Source organism: Penicillium pulvis (assembly GCF_028828015.1).
Source record: "Penicillium pulvis strain IBT 33274 chromosome Unknown contig_12_segment0_segment0, whole genome shotgun sequence".
NCBI lineage: Eukaryota > Fungi > Ascomycota > Eurotiomycetes > Eurotiales > Aspergillaceae > Penicillium > Penicillium pulvis.
Window position 1 is genome coordinate 2,416,145 of NW_026643072.1, and position 23,731 is coordinate 2,439,875.

The window sequence follows — 23,731 nt, forward strand, 5'->3', positions numbered from 1 at the left end:
TGGGAACGTTTATTGTAATGTTTATTTAAAAGAAAAAAAAGACAGATATACGTACTTTTGACCGTTGATGCGTCGCAATTCCGGCGCACTTCCGGATAGACGGAGTGGATATCATAACAATAATCTCGCCTAAACTTGTTTTGTAGGGCATAGTGGCAAGATTCCATGGGGCAAATATTGGAAATAATGAAACAGTACGGAGAACGCCACGTAGAAACGAACTATGAACAAAGTTCCTCCTGCACGTGTCAACGCACGCACCGACCCAGGATCCTTGCTGGAGAATTCTGTTCTGTAGTGCTGTACTTCTGCCCCTCCAAGAGGGGCAAAGATCGGTTATCAAATCTCCTATACGGATATGCCGGAAACTATGGTTTGTACGGAAATAGTACTTAGATTATAGCGCTTTTTTCAAACCATGGATAGCTCGGCTAATGGGTCGTGTCGAAGTATATCCTAAAGCTTTTACCATTTTCGGCGCAAGAGCCCAAAGTTTGGGTGGCACAGTCTATAGTGGACACCTAGCAAAAGCCCAGTCATGATGTCAACGACCCTTTCCATGCACCTGCCGCTGCGGGTTAGACAAGCCTCGTTTTTCTAGCTAGCTTGCAGGATTCCAATGCCCTCGCGTGCCTAAATTTGACTAGAAAAATTTTCATACCCTTCCTTGCTCCTTCGAGCTTAGCCGAAACACGAGCAATGCATATCATTGGTGGGGGGAAATACACTCCTTTTTTTTTACCCCAATTCCACAACTCTCTAGTCTGCACTACACACTATTTTATATTTTAATACTACAGTTATTCACCATTACGTGAAAAGACAGACTAGCTCCTCTTCTGGAATCAAGTGGATACTGTTCAATGCCACTTTCGATCCAGGGGTCGGGACCAGGCCGTGGTCTTGTTTCTTTGTTCATTTCCTTCCCCCTCCTCCGTTCTTGATTTTTCTTTCCTGGGAGTCTCTATAGAGATTCTAAATTATTGCAAATCTTGGAAAGAGTTTCCTCGAAAATTGGTTATCACGTCCGGGGAGTGGATGTCTTTTTTTCCCTTTTCACGACCATTACACTAAGAATATTTTCCGAACCACTTGGATCCCTCCGAAATTGCTACATCATCCTTGCCCTACTTACTACCGAGGAACTTGGAATTTTACCACTTTCCTCTCTTTTCTTCCTTTCTTTGTATATCATATCTACTTCCTGCCCGTGACGAAAACGAAAGACAAAGAATGTCTCGCTGCTCATGAACCTCCAATTGCACGCCGAGAATGCGACCGACTGCCGATCCACATTAAGAGTCACCGGGGATAATCGATGAGAAGTGTGAATTGGATATGGACATGATGACAACAGGGACAGTATCATTCACGGCAGCCACGCCATCAGGCTCGGATGTTCACTCGAACCTGAGCTCGACTTTTGCCGCGACCTCGAACTCGTCCTTGAGCTCTTTGACAGACTACTCCAACTACCCTCTGGCACGATTGGGCGACCGTACATACCTTCGAGACCCGGAAAACGTCTATCCTTTGCCATGCGATCAGCCGGAGATCCATCGTCAATCCTTGCGCACGATGATGCTGCTGCGCGTCTTTGGCGGCCCGTTTTGCAATCCCTATCTTGCTAATCGTCCGCCCAAGCGCATCCTGGAGATCGCCTGCGGCTCGGGCCTGTGGTCTGGTCTATGCCACGAGTATTTTGTTCGTCGCAGCCAGCCGACCGTAGGCTTCGTCGGCATTGACTTTGTCTCTTTGGCCCCAGATCTGCGCAAGCAGGGAATGAACTGGCAGTTCAAACGACATGACCTTCGCAAACCTCGCCTCCCTTTTCCGGACGACTACTTCGATTTCGTCTTTATCAAGGATGCAGGCATGTGTCCGTCTAGTCCGGCGCAACAAGCCTCGGGTCTAAGTGAACCACTGCGGGTTTTGAAATCGGGAGGTATATTAGAAGTGTGGGACTCGGACTGGGTGTTTCGCTCACTGCTACCCAACCCGGCACCAGCCCGAAAAACCTCGTCGAAAGACCAGGAGATTGCCGATTCGACCGCTACTTATACATTCTCATCCGCCACACCCTTCACAAGGGCCCAAAACAAATATCTTGTCGACTACAACTCGTGGGTCGAGAAATCCTTCGACCGGCGCAAACTCACAGCCCTGCCTTGCGCCACCATTGGCCTGTCTTTCAATTCCGAGGTCGATCTATTAGAGAATGTGGACAGTCGCCGCATTGCAATTCCACTCGGAGATATTCGATGGGAGCGAGAAGGCCAAGGGAAGGATTCCAAGGGCCGTCCACGCAAGGCATTGACTCCGGATCAGATCTCCATTCGTCGAACGGCCCTTCTCACGGTGGTCCAAATGATAGAAGGACTAGAGCCCATGCTTATCGAGGCCAGCGGAAAAGGTCGCGATGAGTGGGACCGATGGTGGGCCGCAATGACCACAGACCTCTTTCAGAAGGGCGGACTCGCCAGTGGCGAGTGTCTCGAAGTGAGTGCATGGTGGGGTCGAAAGAAATGAACCCCGTCTCAAGCCACGAGTGAAATTCCGGTGTTTCGGTGGGCGCACGAGTAAAGCATTGAGTGCGCTTCGTATTGGTGATACCCCTCAATTCTTCAATTTTGTTTTTCCTACTTTTTCTTTTCTTGTCTTCAAACTGTTTTTTTTTTTTTTTTGGTCTTTCCACTTCCTATGCATGCTATATATATGGCCATTGGAGGATATTTCACCCTCGGCCTAAGGGAATTATGCGGTTTCATACCGTTTTTTCAGTGTTCGGTACCGCTTCAAATAGTACCTGGAGATGGTTCTTGTCAGCATCTGTTGATGAAATTCGTGTCAAGGGGAGAGCAAGCTGTGCTCGCGTTATGATATGATGTATGACAAAAAAGAATGTGCGAATCAAGACCACCGTGTCTAGCCAGAGCAGCCACTGTATATAGGCATGCAGAATATAAATGACAACGACATCATCGAACCATTACCGATCAAAGAAGATAAAAAGGCTAGAGTGAAACTCAATGGTGGTAATCGGGGAAGAGTTCAATCTTACAATGCTTCGACTTCTGTAGGAAAACATAGATCAGTCACTGCACGATGATTGGACTGGACTCATATACGGCAGACCAGTACGAACCTTTCTTTACAAATTCCGCCCTAGCAATCCCCTTTCGGATCTGCTCCTCATCCTGGAGATGAGCTTGGCCTGCAAACGCACGATGGAGCCGATCTCGAAAATATTTGTATCCCAGAGGATATTCGCGTCCTAGCCAAAGAAGTTCTTCGCCAATCTCAATGAGCTTTCTGCGACAAGCAATACCTGGCTAAAGCACGCGATCATACCTTTGTATACATTGATGACCTGCCGGCGCAATTCCGGGGCGACCATGGTCAGCCTATTCGATAATTCTCAGGCTTTTCGATTGACGCAGGACTATGGCTAACGCGTTTCAGGTTGGTTGAGAGTTTGAGGAGAAATGGAGGTTCGGCGGTTATCGGTGACGTCGGAATGCGGAGAGCTGTTTATCGGTAAGATTACGGCACGGGATCTAGAAGACAGCCCAGGAACCATTTGGTGGACCTATCTGGTTTGAATGAGAGAAGAAAAACATTAATCTGCTTTGATAAAATTTCTTCATGACTTCTATGCACATGTGCAACTAAATCGGGGAATACAGCTGTTCTTTGCTTCCATCCTGGTACAGCTGCTTCAGCTACGTAGTATATGTAACACGACTGCTTAGGCGCCCATGCCTACTGACTGAGGTAGAGGAGAACAACATGTTCAGAGATCCAAAGTACATAAATGACTACCGAAACCACTACGATACTTTGGGTAAAATTTTCGTCTGCATTACCTATTGACATACCCCGGGCCATCACTATTGTCTTCGGGGCGGGGTTCTAGCCGAGCCATGGCCCAAGCTCCGGCATGCGATTTGGCCGCGGTTATAGGATAACCGGACTCAAAACGATTGATTCTCCAACTCCACACCAGCTTACAACAATGATACCTCGATCTGTCCTCTCGAGGCATCTGCCTCGGTCGACATGTTCACTTTCTGCACGTCGCTTTCTCTCAGCGACCGTAGGAAATGCCCAAGCCCCGATCCCCGAGAGCCCGGCCGCACGTCCGCACACAATCGACCCCCGATGGCTCACAATGATGAAAAGGCGAATTGGGAGATGTATGATGTTTGGCCTCAAGCCAGCCCAGGTCGATGAAGGTGGACAGATTCTTCAGCAATTGGCGAGAGACTGGCGTGAACTGCTTGCAGGGAGCGAGGGGTTCTTGACTGACGAGAAGCGTCGAGGCCTGTTTCGGCATAATGTGGTGTGGGGTGAACAGGTATTGTCTCATCCTTACCGCATCCTACATTTCAATGAATATTTCTGGAGCTGACGTGTTTGCTATCCTTGGTTGAACAGGACATCATGGTAAGATTATGCTCTTTGTACACCGCATTCAATGCGTCTCGGCTGGCGTCGGCTTTGGATCATACTAACATACTTCTAGGGTACGAACTTCAAATTTTGACTCGCAAGATATGATTATATATTCAATCGAACGCAACTAATAGCTCCCTGATTAGGACATGTCAACAACGTCACATATGTCAGATACGCCGAGACTGCTCGAGTAAATTGGACACGCAACATAGGCATTCACATCGATCCCGAGCACAAGAAGGAATGGCTAAATATGGTCAGCTCAGCCGGTATTGGGCTAATACTGAGAAGTATGAAAATTGACTACAAGTTTGTATGTTAAGCAACATGCCTGGCTAAGCCATTTGACTAACGCGTTGAAAATGTTGCAGCCCATGAAGTCCCCTGATAAGATCACTGTGTACCAAAAACTTGTTCACGACCCTACTTCACCACTTTCGCCGCAATCTGCCTTTCAGCTGCATGTTATGATCTTGTCCGAAGCTCGCCAACGGCCCGCGGCTCGGTGTCACGAGGAAAACGTCATTTATGACTACCAGAAGAACCAAAAAGCCTCTCAATTTCCGCCATTTATTCTCAAACAATTCAAGAGGATTTGGGACCTGCAGGAGAAATCAAAGTTGGAATGGCAGCAGCGGATTTTGGACATCGAGAGCAGAGTCCGGACCCTTGAAGTTGAGAGCTGGGACCGAGCTGATGCAGTAGAGGACACCGGCTCTGCAAAGCAATAGATTCCGGTCACCCGCTGTGAGAGGCCTGCATGTATGTGATATGTTCAGGGCCTCTTGCGAAGTAGAATTCGTGGCCCCAGTGACCTCGGGATGTAATGGAATTTAGACTTCTGTTTAAGAGATAACAGCATAAAGTATCTCGAAGTCAATGATTTGCATACTCTACTATTTCCAGCATAAAGCCACATCACTAGGATCGCTCTTGTAAAAGAAAAGCATTCATCGGCTGCACCCCGCGATTACTCCCGCCAAACCCAATCGAATCGTCTCTGCAGATCCACTACTGCCCCACCAGCCTTAAGTCGCCTACTTGGATCGGCTTTTACCTCGGAAGGGCTGATGGGGTACAAACCAGCCATTCTTGCGCCAACCCTCCTTTATCTTTCAGTGTGACTGACATTGATACTGAAAGCAGGATTCTCCGTTTCAAACTTCACGTTTAGGTATCGATCACCTCTTCATGTCTCAACCCATTAAATCAACATCACCATCGGGTGACACACGTACCGAGCGTCTAGCAAAATGGGCATCTAGTCTACAGTACAAGGATATACCCGAAGATGTTGTCCAGAAGACCAAAGATTTCTTCTTAGATTGGCTAGGCTGTACTATTGCCGGTCGTCATCACCCCGCCGTTTCCGCCATAGCTCAATTCGCTCGCCAGATGGGTCCTTCAAATGGCAAAAGTGAACTAGTTGATGGTTCATTAACCTTTACGACCAGTCCTGCCTTTGCTAGCCTGGTCAATGGCGCTTCGTCTCATGTGGTCGAGCAGGATGATCTTCATAATCGGAGCATCATGCACCCTGTAAGTTTCTAGCTTATTAATTACATGTATTAGATGGATTTTGTTAACTGAGATCTAGGCTACTGTTATTTACCCGGCTGCTCTAGCTGTAGCACAAGAAGTTGGGGCTACAGGTGAAGAATTCATAACGGCGTGTGTCGTCGGTTATGAAGTTGGTTGCCGGGTTGGAGAATACTTGGGCAAAAGTCACTACGAGGTAACTTCCTGAAACACCATCATCATTCTATTCTTTAGGTGATTTGAGCTCATTTCCATCAGCGCTTTCACAGTACAGCCACAGGCGGCGTCATCGGAGTCGCAGCCGCAGCCGCTCACCTATTAAAGCTCAATGCAGCAGCAACCCTATCAGCAATTGGCACAGCCGGTACACAAGCAGCAGGCCTTTGGCAATTCCTCCTCGATGCGACACACTCAAAGCAAGTACACACCGGTAAAGCCTGCTTCGACGGGATATTTGCAGCATACTCCGCTCGCGACGGCCTTCTTGGACCTCGAGATATCCTCGAAGGACCACGGGCAATGGGCATTGCCTTGGTTCCAGGCGAAACATTCCCCGAGGCAATCGATCAAAACCTAGGTTCCGACTGGGCAATTCTCAGCTCCAGTTTCAAGTGGCATGCCTCGTGCAGACATACGCATCCCAGTGTTGACGCGCTGCTGAGTCTAATGGAGAAGAATAATGTTGCGTTCGATGATATTGAGTCGGTAGTTGCGCGCACTTATCAGGCTGCGCTTAATGTGCTCGGCCTTAGTGGAGCTGGTGAAACGGTTCATCAGAGTAAATTCTCAATGGGATTCGTTTTGGCTGTTGCGGCTAAGAAGGGACAGGCTATGATTACTGATTTCACGGAAGAGGATTTGGTGGATGCTTCTTTGCGGGAGTTTCAGAAACGGGTCACTATGGAGCTGGATGAGGAGATTGAGAGCAGGTTTCCTAAACAGTGGCAGGGGATTGTTATTGTTACCTGCAAATCTGGGGAGAAATTTACTGAGTCGGCTGAATTTGCGAAGGGAGATCCTGAGCTTCCTCTAACAAAGTATGGTCCCTGATGGTATTTTGGCTTGCGAATAAAGGCTAACATCTATTTTAGGGAGGAAATTGAGAGAAAGACGAAGGCTCTTGCTACCTATGGTGGATTCACAGATGTTGCACACGTCAATCAGCTGATTGAAAGAGCATGGAACTTGGAGCGGGAGACGAATCTCAAGGGGTTTGTCTTTTAAATCAGAGCCCAAAGCTGGAGCCTGTTGAAAATGCTGTACATATCTTGAGTGCTGACTGAGTGTCACTGATATCACTATCACTTATCTCGTACGTGAGTGTAAGGATCTGCTCAGTGAGCTGATCCCAGATTGAGTCATGTTACTAAGTGAGCCCGAGTCCAAGCGCCTAACAAAAACGGCCGCAACTAAAGTAGAACATGCCCATCTGTGAAAAAAAATGCAATAAATAGAGGTTTAGTTAGTGACCTTTGAATGCGTAGTAAGTAAGCCAAGATACTTACCCATGCATGCCTGCTCGAACGTGTCAAACCAGCCTGAGCACCATGAGCTCTGCTAATTATAATTGCTGGGCGGGGTTCACCAAATTAAACTTGCAGCATATACACTAAAAAAGTGGATTCAAATCTTTTCAAAGCTGACTCTTTTCCGTCGCATACAACCGATACTGCATACCCGGCTGTCGATATGTGAGAATGTACCGGAAGCACAGATACTCTGTGGGGAAGGCTAGGCTTTACATGAGCATACAGGAAGATGCGACAGAGGAAGAAGCTCCTGATAGTCACCGAGATGAAGGCAAGAATGGTGATGAGGAAGAATAATGGCAGGGATACCTTTGTTTCGGTGACCATGAAGATGAAGGGGTTACGAGGAAGAATTTTTAGGAGATGAGGTGAACGGCGATAATGACTGCTAGATGGATGAAGCCCACGAAACTTCATAACCTATTGTATGTGCATTGAGATGTTTTTTTTTCTTTTTTTTTTTTTTCGAATGTATGTCTCAAAGTATTATTGCCTGTACCTTTGGGATGAGCCTAACAAAGCTCGGCTCCCCGAACGGATTTACCTAGCAAAATGAGGCACCTGTCATCTTTGTTCAATATGGGATGTCTCACAAAGCATTGAGAGCTTCGAATATTGGGGGGTTTTTTTTTTATATTTGGAAGCCCCTTGATTTGTTCTATGAAGCTCCAAGGCAGCGACTATTGATACTTACCCGACTAGGTAAAATGCATGACCCGGTCTGAGCTGGAAAATTTGTCCCAGAGCAACTGAGCTCGCCCTGCACAAATCATAGTTCCACCTAGGCAGCGAGATTACATATGGGTGATAATCAGCTGGTATCCTTGGGTAGTTCCCCAACATTACTAACCTCAATACTATTCTTTGAACACGATTGCCTGGTAGAGACCGCGGGACGCTAGGAGAAGTCTCAATCATGCCCGGACACACCGCCATGCAAATAAATGATTGAATAGTGTCTGTGCATTGGAATGTGGCTGAAAGATTATTGAGAAATATTTTTGTTTTTCTATTTGATTTGTGGAAGAAGAGTAGTACTAAAACGTGTGTAGGTAGAATGTACTACAATGTACACAATTAAATAAAACTTGGCGGAGATGATACTAAGTCGGGTGGAGAGGGACCGGAACGTCCAGTGCGAATAGAAGATCGGCATAAATCTGTCGAACCGTTTTTTAACTTATCGGGTCCAAGGGGAACGAAAAGTCAAATCGGGTAAGTGGCGCGATGGATCCCGCTCGAGCCGGTAAATCTATGGCTCTTGCTCATGTGCCTGGTAGCCTACGTGAAGAAATTGATCATGAATGGCGTTAAGTTGATCGACCTCTTAAGTGCGCAGAGTCTGAAAATGCTACCGCTGCAAATAGAAAAGAAGGACAGACAAGCCTACCCAAGACCGGCCGAGACGCCGATCCATACCGCATCGGTGGCTGATCTACCAGCGAAACCTTGATGCCAAGACGCAAATCCATCCTCGGGAGGGGTTGAAGTTGATCTGGAGAGGTTTTGGGGTTCTCATATATTTTGTCGGGGCCGTCCTCGTGTCACACAGGATCTGCGTAGGAAAATCGGATAAGCGATCGGTGTCTTTACCACGCAGCCTCTACTCCACCCTGCGATGTCTTGGTCATTGCGTGGGAGCGGAGCCTCCAAAAACCAAGAGCCGAGCATGTGAAGACCCTGAGGAAAATTCTGTAAACACACAGTATGAGGCCACCCGTCGGTCTAGCCTTGTTGGCGTACTTTTCTGCAGGTTTGCTCATCCGAGAGAATAATCCCCCAATGATCATCCGCTGGCTTGGAGGACTCGTGTCGCCATGCATGTCCCCAGGTTTACCGCAAGGACAACCCCGCAGCACACAAGCCCTAGAGAACGGTTGGTCGGCAGTCTGATAGCAAATGGCGATCCCGAATGTCGGATAGGGTTCAACATCTTGGTACCGCTTTTTGAGTCTGCCCGTGCATATTGTCCTATCAACACTGCAGGTATTATACGGGGCCGGATCAACCTTGTACTGCGTTGTAAACGAATACCTGGCAGAAACTGAAACACCCAAATGTTGCTAGCTTAGATGAGACCGTCATAAATAGTCATATGACAAGCAAAAGAGATAAGGAAAAACGCTTTCTTACCCATGAGTCGTTACGTAGCTATCCGGAGTGCATTACTTAGAGCTGCAACGTGAAAAGGGGTGGATTTATACATTGAAGAACAGAAATCGGTCGAACGGGACGCCACCGAAATTAGATTTTAGGGTCGATACAAGATAGCCGTGAAGAAAGGTAATGAAGGATAGATCCCTGGAGATAATTAACCGATCGAGAATAGTAATGTCACGTAGGGATCAATTGACTAAGAGTTACTTAAACAAAATTCGAGATAAAAGCGGCAGGTACCGCCTTCCCGATACTCCATGATCGACACCCTTTTTTCCTTACCATACGTTACCGGTTTCTTTCTCTGCCTCCAAACCTCATACACTTTTCCTTTCTCTTCTCCGTACCACTTTCCTTCGTTTTTCCCTTTCCTTTCCCCCCCACATTCTCACTTTCTCCATTCGACATTAGTTCCGGACACCTTGGGAGAAGTGTCCTTTTCCTTCTATTTCGCCCATTCCTCCTCTTCCAGCCTGGTCCCAGTCCTTGGCCTTGTCCCGCCAAGCTGACTCGGACCTGGGTTTCGGGCCCGCTCGCCCATGCCACGCTCATCTGCTGCGGGTAGGAAGAACCAGAGCAATCGACACGAGAATGGCCTCGTCGGCCCCGGCAAGAAAGTAACCAAACAGAAATCCAGTAGCCACCTCAACGGCTCGCCTGCCAACGGCGCCGCTTCCGCGGCTGCCTCCGCGCCTCTCGACCTGGCCGCCAATCGTTCCACAAGCGATACCGCGGTAACCTCTTCAGTAGCCGGCGTCAAGGGTGCGGATGGGTCGAAGACGGATAGCAATGGCCGTATGATGGCGAATGGGCATAGCAAGGGTGTGGATATGGCATCGGGCCAGGCTAACGGTGTTGTGCCGCAGAATGGTGGCATGACAGGCACGGCTTCTCGCATTGGCTCCGGAAAACGATCTGGGTCAAACGCTTCAATCAACCCGCTTCAACTCGCGTCCACCATCCTCAAATCCTGCCCCATGTACGACACTATCGCCATTTTGATTTTTCTGCTACAACTCCCGCCGATGGTCCTTACGCTCGTTCAGTTCTTGTTCGCATCCTTGACCTTCATGCCTCCCAGTGGCGCTGCCGCCGGATCTCTGTCTGCAAACTTCGACATTTTTCAGGGTCCCGCTGGTACACCATCTCTAGGGACGATGATGGCCATGGATACGTTCTGTCTTCTCTTCTGGGGTCTCTTTATGTGGACTTGGGCTCAGAATTTCGCAATCGATCTCGCCCATGTCCAGGTCGCCATTACGCTAGGCGGCGGAGGATCCGGAAAGAACGGCGGGGTCAATGGTTTCTGCGTTGGAATTGTTCTGCTTCTTCATATCATTCGCAGCAAGGGCATTCAAGATTTTGTGATGGGACACCTCGTTTCCGCCAAATTCATCAGTCCGGATCTGCTTTCTCAATTCTCGAGTCTCCTTCCCGCCGAATTCCGACGTACCGAAGCATCAACGTCTCCGAGTTGGCTAAGGAGTCTTCTCGCCGTACATATATTAGCACAAGCGGGGACGGCCATGGCACGACGTTCGATGGCGAAGAATCGGGCTCCTGCACCTTCGAGGAGTGGTAAACGCGGGGATACGGAGGCTTCTGCGGGCTCGCAGGGTCAGCCGGACTCTGCACTCGAGTCGGCTGCTAGTCTTTCTACTTCTCTTGTGGGACCAGATGGCCAATTTGTCAAAGATGGCAAGGATCGTTTAACTTCAGCCAAGAAACGCAGGAGGCAAGCCAACCAAGTTCGAAGTCGCCAACCGTTTTGGGCCGCTCTCGCCAGTACAAAGGTCACCATCATGCGAGAATACGAGCACTCACGAGCATCTTCAAAAACGACGTGTGGTATGACAATGACCGAGGAGGATCTGCAAGGTGTTTCACTGGATGATGGATTGGTATGGATTACGGATGTGGATAGTTCTTCGATCAAGTTTGCCGCCGGCGATCTCAGCGATGATGGCTCTAGTGAAGTTGAACGCTTAGAAGGTGATGTGGAGCCGTTTTACGTTTGCGTGAACGGGGCTCTTTGGGCTACTGCAACCATTGTTAGGGTGTCAGATTCCTCAAAGGGGCCAAGCATGGTACAATGGCGGGGCGAAGTCTCCGGTCTTGCCCCCAATTGTGCTTATACGTGCTCCTTTGTGCGCAGCGATACTGACGAGGAAATATGCGTCATGAGCGTCAAAACACCTGCGACAGCTGATGCCGAACAAGGTAAGTCTCCCCAGGAAGCAGAAGAATACTTGGAGTCAAACACATGTCTTACCAATCGACTAGCTGTTTCAGCAGTACCGACACCCCCACAGCCACTCTATAGACCTTCCTCTCCTTCGACGACGCTGAAGAATTCCATCAACAATGCCGAGGCCAAATTGAACGAGAAGCGTTCGCGATTGAAAAAGACAAAGAATGATCACAAGCTTCTCATTTCGAGAATTCGAAAGGAGCTAGACAATTACAACAATCGCTTGCAAAGCGGTACCGATGAGAACAAACAAAAGCAGCGCTCACTTCAACTGGAGCGAAACATTCGACAAACGGAGGAAGCCACCACGGCGCTCGAAGTACAATTAGACAGCATGGAGAACATTCCAGAGGAAGAAGTGGAGCAGTGGAATGCGCAAAAGGCCGACTTTGATCGGGAACTGGAGCGGTTTAACCAGGCAAAGGAGGAGTTACAGGAGGCCCGCCTTGCTGCAGCCCAGCAGGTTTCGTCGCTGGAGCAAGAACTGAATATGACTATCCAGAAGCGGGAGCGTCTTCAGGGTCGCCGGACTCGCGTCAATGAGCAGTACGAGCGCATAATCTCTGCCAATGCCCAAGGATTGAATGAGCGCGAACGTCGCGCTGCTGAGCAGTTTGCTCGGGAGCAAGATCAAGCCAAGATGGAGATAAGTTTCCATGAGCAATTCGCGAGCATTAGCCAATCTGTGCAAGATTTTCAACTGCGTACCGGTCAGCTTTGGCAGCAGGCATCTGCGATCGAGCAGTCTATCCAACAGCAACAGCAACAGATGCTTATGGACTCTGGTCCCCTTACTCCCGAGGGTAATCTGCCAGGAACAAATCCTCTGGCTGAGATAAACACGTCTACTGCAAATGGTCCCAATGGCCGCTCGCTGTTGGCACTCAGCTTTCCTCCAGCCAGGTCTAGTCCTCTGCAGGCTTCCTCACCAGTTCATGCTACATCTTCGCACCCGACCAGCCCTGTACAAGACGCATTCATGTCCCAGTTCCCGACTTCTCCGTTCGGCAATGGAAATTCGTACTTCGGATCTGAAATCAATAATCGAGACCGCTCGTTCTCGAACCGTTCTACCCGCAGCAGCTTGTATGGCTCGGAGTTTTTCGAGCCTAATCGCTTTCCGTCTCTTCAATTCGACCTGGCCGAGTTGATGTCTGAAAAGCAACATTCTGGCTCGGATAACAACAGTTTCCTGTATCAGACTGGCCGTCCTTCGTTGAGCCCCTTTCAACGAGCAACAAGTCGCGGTAGCGGAGCCGGCAGTGGCAGTGGTAGCGGTGGCAGCGGGAGCGGCAGTGGAAGTGGCAGTCCCAAGTCTGCGCGCGATTGAGAAGGTTCCATCAAAGTCTCATCCGTAAAACTGGCCCATATGATGACTGGTTCCCAGTCATACAATGTGGCTTTACTGGGTCTTTGATTTCGCTTGCCTTTCGAATGCTCCGTCCATCATGTTTGTTCCTGTGCCTCTGTTACATCTGGTTGTGGTCATTGTCTTGCAGCTTCTACTTATCTCCTGATCCCTGAACCTCTCGACAGTTTTCGGTTTATGGTTATTACCGGACATGTATCTCGCGGTACCATTATACAGGTTGGATAGGCCCGGTTGAAGTGAGATGAATCGCAGTTCTGTTCTTAAGACCAAAAGCTTGTTCTACATTTATTACCACCAGTTCATATCATTGTGTAGCCTTTTAAGATCACCTCTCGTTCAAGTCAAAACTGAGTGAAGCAACTTGTACATTCATTTCAAGGTTTCTTAGGTTCTCATTCGCTGGCGTTTTCAGGGTTAAGGCAGTGTGGCTCTCGCCCTTCCCCGCACTGACTGCTTAGAATGAACACCTTGGCTGCTCCCAGATCCCCCACCTTAGCAGACCCACTCTCTCTAGGGCTGTTCTTGATTAACATGATGCTCTAAACATTTGCGCACTGTGTGAAGGAGTATCGTTCCAACTTTTAGTTTAGAGGACCTGATCAGACTTGGCAAGCTAATCAAGTGCCTCAACATGTAGATATAGATCAGGCTTGTGCTGGAGGAAATGCCATGGACTTATCCCGTGCACCAATCTGCCCCTGCATGGATCAACTTTATATGATGCAACTCCAACTCCGTGACGTCGATGAAAGATAGGTATCCTATTGTGATCCAGGTGCATGAGATCAGCCAGCCTCCAAGCGACACCACTGTAAGAGGGGAATCATATGACGGCATTTGATTGGTTTTCTACAGTGTACAAATCAGCTAGTCCCGGCGCTGTACAACCTATGAAGACATGCAGGATGCATATCTATGGTTTGGCCAACTCAACGTAACTTCAGCTCCAATCATTAACCGATCTATCACATGCACCTAGATCCACTTCGACTCCCCTGGATATAAATAATAGGTTTATGTCCTTCATGCCCTTTTCATATACCCTCTCCCTACTCGCTTATAATCATACAACATGTCTTTCTTCGAAAGCTGCACAGGGGCTCATATCCAGACTAGGGAAGATGGCCTCTACCTAGTCTGCTATGCCCGAGATGTGTATGGTAGCTATCCTCAGGCCGAATTCAGACTGGATGAACATATTGGTAACGACGATGGTATGATTTCAGTCTCCACGTCCTGACCTGTCTATATTGCGAATTGCAACCACTAATACTACCTAATACTAGGGCGTTTCATGTTTGACGGTGTAAATTTCAGTCAGTCTGCCAAGGATATTCAGCTCGACGGGAGCAACTTGACGGCGATCTTGACGGATAAAGACGGAGAGTTTGGAGATAGACAGAGCATCGACCTGAATGATTACATCGCGAACGAGGGTGGGAAATTGGTCAGGTAAGGGCGGTATTTTGTTTGCAAGAATATTATTGACGAGTTCGTTCCAGCGCTTAGGTATGACTCAATGGAGCTGTCACTCTCTAGTTTTGCTACAGTCGGAGGTCAAAACTAGCTTGGCTCTAAGGTCCCAACGCAGTTATTGTGATAAAGTACTGGCTTTTACTCCCTCTTAATATAGTACATATGGTGATTAAAAACCACGAAGTTGGGCTTTGCATACCCTATATCGTCGTCCTGCTCATTCGATCCATCCCAGTGAAGCTATACCAAGACAGTGCACATGACAATAGAGCCTCAACGCCAGATCTTCCCAATGAAGTTGATAGCATCTAGTCTAGAATCTTCAAGCTGTTTTGGAGCAACATATTCTAAGATAGTAGAAAAGCCTTCTCCCTCTTGTAGAAATTCGCTGGCTATGAGGACTTATTGGCTCCTAGGACTTGTGAAGACACATGCAGGATGCAGATCTATCGACGCTAGCCAACACATCAGACATAACTTTAGCTCTGATCCTTACCTAAATAGATCTATATATTGTATCATTTGTATGAAATTAAGCTCGAAAGACACTTTGACTCCCATCATGGGTGTAAATAATAAGTCTATGTCTTTCACTTGAACTACCGTTATCCTTCCTTGCTTGGAGCAGCCATGCAGGATAATGTATCCCGAAAAAAACATACATAGTGTCGATGAAGTATTCATATGGACTCGCCTTATACTCTGATGGCTTTAATTCGCAGGGTGACTGTCATGGTGGGATTATACGACTGAATGATGATCCTGGCTGCGACGATGGTATTTGTATTTACTTATATTCTCTAGCAATTCTAGGAAGGAAAAAAGCTTAGGTCTGGGAAATACGCCAGATCTTAGTGGCCGCCACGAAAACTTACCTTAATGGTCGAAAATGTTTGGCATGGGCTTATGGCAAGTAAATCTGATCTTTGACCGCCTTGTACACCTCCTTTACATAGTCTTTATACAAAGCTGTAATCATGGGTCCTTCGTCCAAGCTACTCCGTACCCATCAACAATTAGCCCACCCACAACACTATGAAGTGAATTCCTGTGAAAGCCTTTTTTTTTTCTTCGTAATCGTGTGGAGATGTAGGACTTTTTGAACGAATGGTTACAAATGGTTAGCGAGAGTTTTCTTTCCAAAAAAGAGGGGCCTACCATAAACACCCGCCACCGCCAAGCTCCACCATCTCCGTGAACCAGCGTGTTATTGGAAATGTCGAGGCGGAGGTACTACCTATAGCTCTTCATAGCTGCCTGTTGTGTTCTAGTGTGTCGTGAATGGTGGGCTCCATGGTTTTCCACGCAGTTACTGTGATAGAGCACTGACTTTCACTTTCTCTTAATGTCTCTCTCTTACATGGTAATCAGGGCGTTCAAAGAGTCTTGAATCGATTCTAGCTGAAAGCTGTATTGGTCCTTTTCTTTTTTCAATGCTCACCGGAGGTGTTCCTTCCATACTGTAAGCCCTAAAGTTGCTTGTACTGTATTTCTAGTCTTCTCATCTCCTAAATCTAAACCAAACAACCTTGAACGATGGCATTCTCTCAAAGCAGCCAAGATCTTCGCCTTGAGAATAAAGAAGGCAGTCTCTTCCTGTTCTGTCAAGCCCAAAATGAGGTTGGGGACTGGCAAGCTGCTGAGATAAACCTGGATCAATTCATTGGCAATGGCGATGGTATTGTTTTTCTCCACTACCCGTTCCTTTCTAAAATTTACCCACTAAAATCTGACACTAGGATGGTCCGAATGGGACGGTATAAACTTCAGCCAGTCTGCCGAAAACATTCACCTCGACGGAGCCTACTTGACCGCGGACTTGCCCAAGGCAGACGGAGGATATAGAGAAAGACAGGGCATTGACTTGAATGACCGCATCGGAAACGAGGATGGGAACCTGGTTTATCTGTATGATTGATATTTCCTTTTTTTAGAATTTTTAGTAACTCGTTCTATCAGTGGTCAAAATCAGTTCTAGCGGCTCAAAGGAATAATATTGTGGCGGAACCGCGGGGCTGGGACTCGAAAGGGCCATTGTGTTGTATCGGCTTTCAAAGCTAGACACCAAGGCTTGCGACGCAAGTAGTGTGACAGAGCGCTATGTTTAACGCTCACAGTGTCTCTCAGTGTATATGGAACATTTGAAAGTCCGGAATCATTTCTAGCCTGTATTAGTCTTCATGCTCGCAGAAGATGTATTTTCTGTACCAGTGAAGTCCTTTATATTACATACCGACGCAGCGTACGAGATAATAGACCCATACTGCAGAATATTTTTCCAGTGAAGTCATGCCAGGTAGTCTGAATCATCCACCATCACGTCAGTCACGAGGGGCATCCTCTTATTTTGGATGACAATCTTGGAATTGACGACTTTATCCCGATGTAGAAATCATTGAGTTGAGAACGACCGTTGATCAAACGATATTTGATCTGGAATGGCCCTGCCGACCATTCTATCGCTGTGAATCGGCTTTATACCTAGTACATCCGCGGGCATTTGCATCTCCAGCCAATCCCCAGCTTGTCATCATTATCCATAGGTACCCAAGAGCCCGGATGGGTCCACAGTATTTAATGAAAAAGAGTTCCTACACTAGACTACAGACCAAGCTCAACAACTTGGAACAGCAGCACTAGTCAAACCCGGCGAGTGGTGGTATTTCGTCTGATAATGTACATTGCCACGCTCTGCCAAGGTGCAGCATAACTCAGCCTAACATGGTATATTCAACCGCTCGCCAACTCAAATCTCAGTACCCATCTTCCAAAACTTAGTGTTAGCATAGGACAGACATAAATGATCGGCCGAATGCTCATCCCCACTTTCTTGCGCGCATTTCCGCTCTGAAAGTGCGATGTCTTCGGCCTCAATCGCACGAACAACAGTCCCCAGCACAATCGAGTGGTCCTGCACATCAATCTTCTGCGGGTGGAGTGTACATTCAAGTACGAAAGGAAAATCAGCATTTCTTCCATCTTTCATTAATTCATTTGAGCCACCCCTCCTCCTTAAAATAGGAAGAGGTCTCTCAGATACCAAGCCCTGCCCCCCTGGACAAACGGGCAACGAGCTGAATTCGAAATCCCCGTGCCCATTCAAAATACTGGCAAGTGTAGTATTGCCCTTTGAGAAATCCCGCGCGAGTGTAGCAGTTGCGGATCCCGGAGCAAGTAAATGAACCAGGAATCGTTGTGAGGTGAGAAGAGCGTTTAATGTCTCGGATGGTCTGCGCACATTGAACGAGATGACCGGGTTCGGTGTAAGGGTGACTGTGCTGAAAGAGGACACTGTCATGCCACGGAACGACGATGTATCTGAGGCGCCGCTGGGATCTGTCGCTGTGATTATGGCGACGGGGTAGGGGACTCGGCGCATGAGAAGGCGCACGTGTTCCGATATAGAGGGGGCGGAGGAGGTTTTAGGTGATGTATTTCTTTTTGATGATTGTGCTGCTTCATTTGTCGGTGTTGATTGAGCTTCGTGGGCCTTGGAAGCCGTAGCATTGGTGATATTTCGTCGAGAGCATGGTAGATTACGCTGGTGATATGGCCGCGCAGATTGAGTTTGAAGTGACAACAGGTCGCGCGAAGGTATGTATTGGCTTGCGGAGTTTAAAGATGCTGAAAAAGACTTAGACACCATGCACCAAAGGTTTGATAAACAAACAGTGAAACTTACCTCCGCGGCGGGCCGCAAGTCGCGGGACCGACAGCTTCATGTCGCCGATTAAACCTAGTGATATCGCCGCTCGGCGCGTAGGAAGACCACACAGAAAGACCAAAGACAAGAGAAGATCTATAATTATTGTCGCTCCATGCCAAAGACTCCGTTGCGAGTCTCAAAACGAGCAAGTTCCTCCAAATCATGGAAGTCCGCAAAAATTCCGGGCTGCTTACATAACCGGCGATAATTTCTCTTCCGCAACGCAAGTTGTATAGCATCAACTTCACCCTCTCCCAATCGCATTCCAGTCCACTGCATACACCACCCAGAGGGCCAATTCGATCCTTTTATACCAAATCGGCCCAGTCAAGTAGCTGCAGCGCAGCGCCTCCGACCCAATGTCGATGCACACCACCCTCCGCCGCACCGCGGCCACAATATCCAGCTCAACAAGCACCATCCTCCCCTCCAGCCAAATCACCTCCACCCAATCCAAGTCTACATCCTTCATCTGCTCGCAATGCCGACACGCTACCCTTCTCCGCCGCCCTAAGCGTCCCTACACCTTCACTCAGCTCGTCACGCTCTCCGACGGCAGCGCGTTCACCCACCGCACCACCTCTCCCGTGCCTGTGTACCGCTCGGCGCGTGATACCCGCAACTCGCTCCTGTGGAACCCTTCTAGCAGCAAGCTTATGAATGTTGAGGACGACGAGGCCGGTCGACTGGCTGCTTTCAGATCGCGTTTCGGCCGGAGCTTCGATGCCAGTGCCCCTGCAGCGGAGGAGGATCCTGCTGCTGCTAAGGCTCAGGAGGAGGCTGCTAAGGCCCAGGAGAAGGCTGACCAGGAGGAAGAGGATAACCTTTTGGACTTGATCAGTTCGTTTGGACAGAGCGAGGCGCCGCCTCCAGAGAAGAAGAAGAAGTGGTGAGGGGATTATCACTCTTGAGATACTTTGCAAGGGAAGAAAGAGTGTAAGACCATTGTCGGGAGTTGGGTTTCTTATCATGTGTCATCTATATTGTACATTATACATATTTCTGTTTTTCTGTGCATCAAACTCATTTGCTTTATTGTTCTGATAGCTCGATTTGTCCGATTTGTCCTTCATGGAAATGGACAACCGCTTTGTAAAACATCGATCTAGCCTCAGAGGCTGGGACTGAAGCCTTCAACTGTAACATTCCAATCTTCAGGGAAATGAGGACCTTCATCGCCGTCCCAGCCTCCAGCCATCATAGCCGTTGCCAACAACAGACCACCTGCATCAGGCATATACGGGGTGGGGACCCGAATTCCTCCTTCGGCATAACCCGCATCGTCAAAAACATAGTACGGATCCAAAAGATACGCGATTGCCTGGTCCAAATCTCCAAGGCGCAGGCTATTCATCGCCAACATACTAAAGTCCCACCCATAAGAATCCCCTAAGTCCCAAAGCTCCTTGATAAGCTCAGCAGTATGACGCATAGTAGTCAGGTTAAGTGGTACACCAGTTGAAGGAGGTGGAAGCAAGCCATAAACACCAATCATAGCCGGATGATCCTGTATCGTCGTACTATTCGCCTTCCACATATCAGGGATACCTTCATAAACAGCATAGGCACCATCAATGATAGGAAGCGGAGCGAGATTATCCCTCACAGTCATCCATTTCTCCGGTACAGAGACATGCTGACGTTCTTTCCACTGGATAGCAACATCGAGACCAAAGCGCCAGTATGCAAGCTCGAAAGTCGGGTTAATAGTACTGTTGGGGCTTGTATTCTCGCTGACCGGGTACATTGGAGGACCCAGATCATAGAGTCTAGTCGTCTCGTTCCACCATGCGTATGAGGCCATGAAGTCGGCGGTTGCTGTGACCACTTCATCCCATTCTTGTAGTGTTTCTTGATTTGGGAAGGCGCGATAGACGTATTCAGCGAAATGCATGACGTGTGGCTGTTGCCAGATCAGCAATGCGTTGATTTCACCTGGGGCACTTCGGCCTGTTGGATCTGTCATTTTGCCCCAGCGGGCTCCCTCATATCCTTGTGCTGTGGCTCTGTCAATGCTGGACTGGAGAAATCGTTGATATGTGCCCGGAGCACTACGGGCAAGGAGATCATAGTGTCCCCATCGAGCAAACTGTAAACTGTGCCATAGGAACATTTCAAGCTGTAAAATGTTCAGTATTGTAAGACCTGTCGGCAGTAACCTCCCAGACACTAACTCACATGAAACTTTCCATACCACCCATTATTCACGAGTCCTAGGTGTCTTTAGTAGTCGGACAGAGTAAACTTTCCAAGACGAAGAGTCTCATACCAGATTCTGGGAGAAAGTTTAGTACAAATAGCCATCAAAAAGAGAATGTTCAATGACTTACCTTGTGGTGGGTTATATGATGCTTCGTTAACCGCAACAAGGTACTGCGAGAGAACAATGCGGCGTTGGAGCTCAGTGGCATTTACATTGTCAGTCGCTGACAAGTCTATGAAGCCACCGGAGGCCCAGTAACTTTCCCACCACTCTCTGGACGCGACTGAAATGCTCTCAAATGCTGGGAAGTTATAGTGGGCGCTGCTAGCCGGCTGAAAGTCTGCCACAAGTTGCAGCGTGTTCGACCCCGAAGGGGTCAGGATAAATCGATTTGTCCCAGACAAAGGCCCAGAAATAGAGCCTTTCGCATTCCACTTAACTCCCAATCGATTAATATTACTATCGAGAATGTGCTCGAACGAGGCCATTTCCGGTGTAGATCGCATCCGCACTGTACTGTTGGTGGTTTCATTCCACACACCAACATATGGCGCGTCAAACTTGTTAGTGTCGGAATTCGGAAAATCGAAGAAGACACCCATGTCTCCAGAAATCAGCAGATCTGACTTGATCTGTATCCCCACGATAGGGTCGGCTGGGTGACACCAAACCTGGACAGACACCTTGGATCCATTGTAGTAAAAGGAGGATTGGATATTTCCCTCCCAGATATCCAAGTCCTGAGACTTGTAGAGCAGATCTTTCTCAGTAATATTCTGTCCAGGGAAATGAAGACCGATATTGGCTATGCTTAGTCTTTGAGGATTTTCGATGAGCCAGTTAGAAATATCTTCTTCTGCTGGGTTGGGCATATCATAATTAACAAGTCGATCATGCGTCCACCAATCTAAACCTGTGAAATCTAACAAAAGTTTTCTTGTTAGTACCATATAGCTTCGCAAGAAAGGAGTACTTACCAGAGGGAGAGCTTTGACCAGTAGTAGTTGGCAAACTGAAATTGTGCCAAGCCCAAGAGGTCTCGACGGCAAAATTAGAGAATGTCTGAAGACCGGTGATATCTGCACCAAAAGCAAAATTGCCATTGCCAACCTGCAGGGGTGTTGTTGCTGAGCTTGCATTGCGGTGCGGATTGAACGAGCGGACTATACTCCGTCTCTGGGTGGTAGAAATCTCAGCTGCGGCTCCAACATCTAGTAACAAAAAAATAAGGGTCTGAGGCGTAAAAAGGCGCATGTTTGTTACTGCATGCAGGTTGATGCTCTGTTCGAATTTATCGAAGGGAACCCATAATTAAGCGTTACTCCATAGGCTCTGAACCAAACATGACTGGTGGAACTATACAACCCGCTTCCCCACGTCCCCGGATCCCAAGTATGCGGGGTACAGATTCGGGACTTCCTTTTAGCCTGAAATTTTATGCTAGGAAACTTAGATGTATAATCATTGTCATAGGTCATTTGACCCCAAGCCCTGTCGAATTGGAGGATACTGGGGCAAGGTCCGAGTTGACATCTTTATAGGTCAGGTTTTGTCCATTCACATCGATTTCGATACGGTTAAAGTCTTCTAAGTAGCCACGAACATTGAAATGGGATTTTGAAACCGCGTATAAGCTTTTGAATAGCCTGATTATACTGAGTTGGATGCATTTGACGAGATTGTCGCAACATTTGGTCCCTCTTTTGTTTTCTTTTGTTTTTTTCCTATTATCATGTTTCTATCAATCAGACAAGAATCTATAATTCAAGAAAGCCCTGGAATACATGAGCCAAGCGCTTGAATCCCGAGGTCATCAAAATCCATGCCAACATTAATTATTCCATTGTTGTGATCGGCCCTCAGAGCGACAGGCAAAAGCCAAATCAGCACCTCAAAGAGCTAACATTTTTATGAGTATTTCACCACCTCCCTTGTGCCCCTTGTAATCTTGAAAGACCAACATGGGCTTCCGTAAAGCAAGTGTCTAAAGTATTGATCTACTGAGAAGACGGCCTAGCCTCCCAACACTGGACTCTTTGAACCCTTACAGCACAATATTCCAGCTATCCGTTTCGTTGCGATGTTTAAATGCCGATTTTCTGACATCTTACCAGGGCATCACACATTGAATGAGAAGGGAGTATCGGAATTCTTTTGTCGCCTGATTTTGAAACCCTATCCATGGACACTGAAAGCCACGCTGTCTCTAAGGTGACCAAGGGCTTTTAACTGGAGCATAGAACAATGGATTTTTCTTTTCTGGTCATTGCGCACTGAGAGCCACTATGAAACTGTTAAATGCATATAAGATGCCAGCCAATGACCATATCTTGACCCCTTCCCTTTTCCCCTGCTGCGGCGTTTAATCGCAAGGGGTGGAAATACTTACATTGATTCCTACCCTAGAGGCTTTAATTGTGCGATAATGCAATAAGGAGACGCCCAATCGTACGAAGTCCAGAATCCTGCTCCCCACCTCCAGCAAAATCCCCTAAATCCATGAGGACAGACAAAGGCTATAGTGTAAGGCAATCCTGAACAGTGCAGAACCGATCAAGTTGTTGGCAGAGACAACACTTTTCAAGATCCTGTTTTATGGCAATTTTAGTAGTAGGAATCTCGAAAAAATTCCCTCACTTTGATCATGTCCATTATGTGAATTCTATTAAGCCGAATGAAAACAAGCCGAATGTTTGTATCAGGCCGAACTAACTTTCGTTAATCTCGGTTAGAGTATGATTTTCATCGGCCCGAAACCTTTCGTTGATAACCCTGTCCCGGAAAGGATAGAGGTCCGAGGTTAACCGATGCTATCAAGGTCGTGGTGGCGAAGTAAAGCATACAAATACGGTAAATTTTTAGAAGACAACGGATCTTTGTCTGAAGAGCATTAATAGCAGATTGATTTATTCATCATAATTGTAAAGAAGATCCCTCCATAAGATAATTAAAGTCTTGTAATACGAAGTACGCGACATGTGACGATAAGGGTAGATTTTCTTGGAAACACAATGTGTTTCTTAAAGAACCAGACCGGCCC

The 23,731-nt window shown here is 47.7% G+C and overlaps 10 protein-coding genes across 10 annotated transcripts; 7 read left to right on the forward strand and 3 right to left on the reverse strand.

Moving 5' to 3' along the window:
- Window positions 1–1,338: 1,338 nt before the first annotated feature.
- On the forward strand, window positions 1,339–2,529 carry N7503_002120 (class I SAM-dependent methyltransferase; the record flags this gene model as incomplete). Its single annotated transcript, XM_057061667.1, has 1 exon — window positions 1,339–2,529. The coding sequence occupies one exon, from the start codon at window positions 1,339–1,341 to the stop codon at window positions 2,527–2,529; it is 1,191 nt and encodes a 396-aa protein (XP_056925629.1).
- Window positions 2,530–2,754: 225 nt separating this feature from the next.
- N7503_002121 (electron transfer flavoprotein regulatory factor 1) lies at window positions 2,755–3,397 on the reverse strand (the record flags this gene model as incomplete). The annotated part of the gene is made up of 4 exons (XM_057061668.1): window positions 2,755–2,806; window positions 3,062–3,074; window positions 3,146–3,289; window positions 3,352–3,397. The coding sequence occupies 4 exons, from the start codon at window positions 3,395–3,397 to the stop codon at window positions 2,755–2,757; spliced, it is 255 nt and encodes an 84-aa protein (XP_056925630.1).
- A 618-nt stretch (window positions 3,398–4,015) lies between these two features.
- On the forward strand, window positions 4,016–5,189 carry N7503_002122 (thioesterase family protein; the record flags this gene model as incomplete). The annotated part of the gene is made up of 3 exons (XM_057061669.1): window positions 4,016–4,349; window positions 4,602–4,771; window positions 4,830–5,189. 3 exons carry the CDS (start codon window positions 4,016–4,018, stop codon window positions 5,187–5,189), a joined length of 864 nt encoding a protein of 287 aa, XP_056925631.1.
- Window positions 5,190–5,649: 460 nt separating this feature from the next.
- On the forward strand, window positions 5,650–7,221 carry N7503_002123 (MmgE/PrpD family protein; the record flags this gene model as incomplete). The annotated part of the gene is made up of 4 exons (XM_057061670.1): window positions 5,650–5,997; window positions 6,056–6,193; window positions 6,256–7,034; window positions 7,089–7,221. The coding sequence occupies 4 exons, from the start codon at window positions 5,650–5,652 to the stop codon at window positions 7,219–7,221; spliced, it is 1,398 nt and encodes a 465-aa protein (XP_056925632.1).
- A 3,001-nt stretch (window positions 7,222–10,222) lies between these two features.
- N7503_002124 (uncharacterized protein) lies at window positions 10,223–13,264 on the forward strand (the record flags this gene model as incomplete). The annotated part of the gene is made up of 2 exons (XM_057061671.1): window positions 10,223–11,903; window positions 11,967–13,264. The coding sequence occupies 2 exons, from the start codon at window positions 10,223–10,225 to the stop codon at window positions 13,262–13,264; spliced, it is 2,979 nt and encodes a 992-aa protein (XP_056925633.1).
- Window positions 13,265–14,378: 1,114 nt separating this feature from the next.
- On the forward strand, window positions 14,379–14,762 carry N7503_002125 (CVNH domain-containing protein; the record flags this gene model as incomplete). The annotated part of the gene is made up of 2 exons (XM_057061672.1): window positions 14,379–14,520; window positions 14,593–14,762. 2 exons carry the CDS (start codon window positions 14,379–14,381, stop codon window positions 14,760–14,762), a joined length of 312 nt encoding a protein of 103 aa, XP_056925634.1.
- A 1,556-nt stretch (window positions 14,763–16,318) lies between these two features.
- N7503_002126 (CVNH domain-containing protein) lies at window positions 16,319–16,700 on the forward strand (the record flags this gene model as incomplete). Its single annotated transcript, XM_057061673.1, has 2 exons — window positions 16,319–16,460; window positions 16,522–16,700. The coding sequence occupies 2 exons, from the start codon at window positions 16,319–16,321 to the stop codon at window positions 16,698–16,700; spliced, it is 321 nt and encodes a 106-aa protein (XP_056925635.1).
- Window positions 16,701–17,528: 828 nt separating this feature from the next.
- On the reverse strand, window positions 17,529–18,504 carry N7503_002127 (flavin reductase family protein; the record flags this gene model as incomplete). The annotated part of the gene is made up of 2 exons (XM_057061674.1): window positions 17,529–18,406; window positions 18,465–18,504. 2 exons carry the CDS (start codon window positions 18,502–18,504, stop codon window positions 17,529–17,531), a joined length of 918 nt encoding a protein of 305 aa, XP_056925636.1.
- Window positions 18,505–18,847: 343 nt separating this feature from the next.
- N7503_002128 (mitochondrial 54S ribosomal protein bL31m) lies at window positions 18,848–19,381 on the forward strand (the record flags this gene model as incomplete). The annotated part of the gene is made up of 1 exon (XM_057061675.1): window positions 18,848–19,381. One exon carries the CDS (start codon window positions 18,848–18,850, stop codon window positions 19,379–19,381), a length of 534 nt encoding a protein of 177 aa, XP_056925637.1.
- Window positions 19,382–19,599: 218 nt separating this feature from the next.
- N7503_002129 (uncharacterized protein) lies at window positions 19,600–21,945 on the reverse strand (the record flags this gene model as incomplete). Its single annotated transcript, XM_057061676.1, has 5 exons — window positions 19,600–20,607; window positions 20,667–20,701; window positions 20,758–20,763; window positions 20,819–21,613; window positions 21,669–21,945. 5 exons carry the CDS (start codon window positions 21,943–21,945, stop codon window positions 19,600–19,602), a joined length of 2,121 nt encoding a protein of 706 aa, XP_056925638.1.
- Window positions 21,946–23,731: the final 1,786 nt, after the last annotated feature.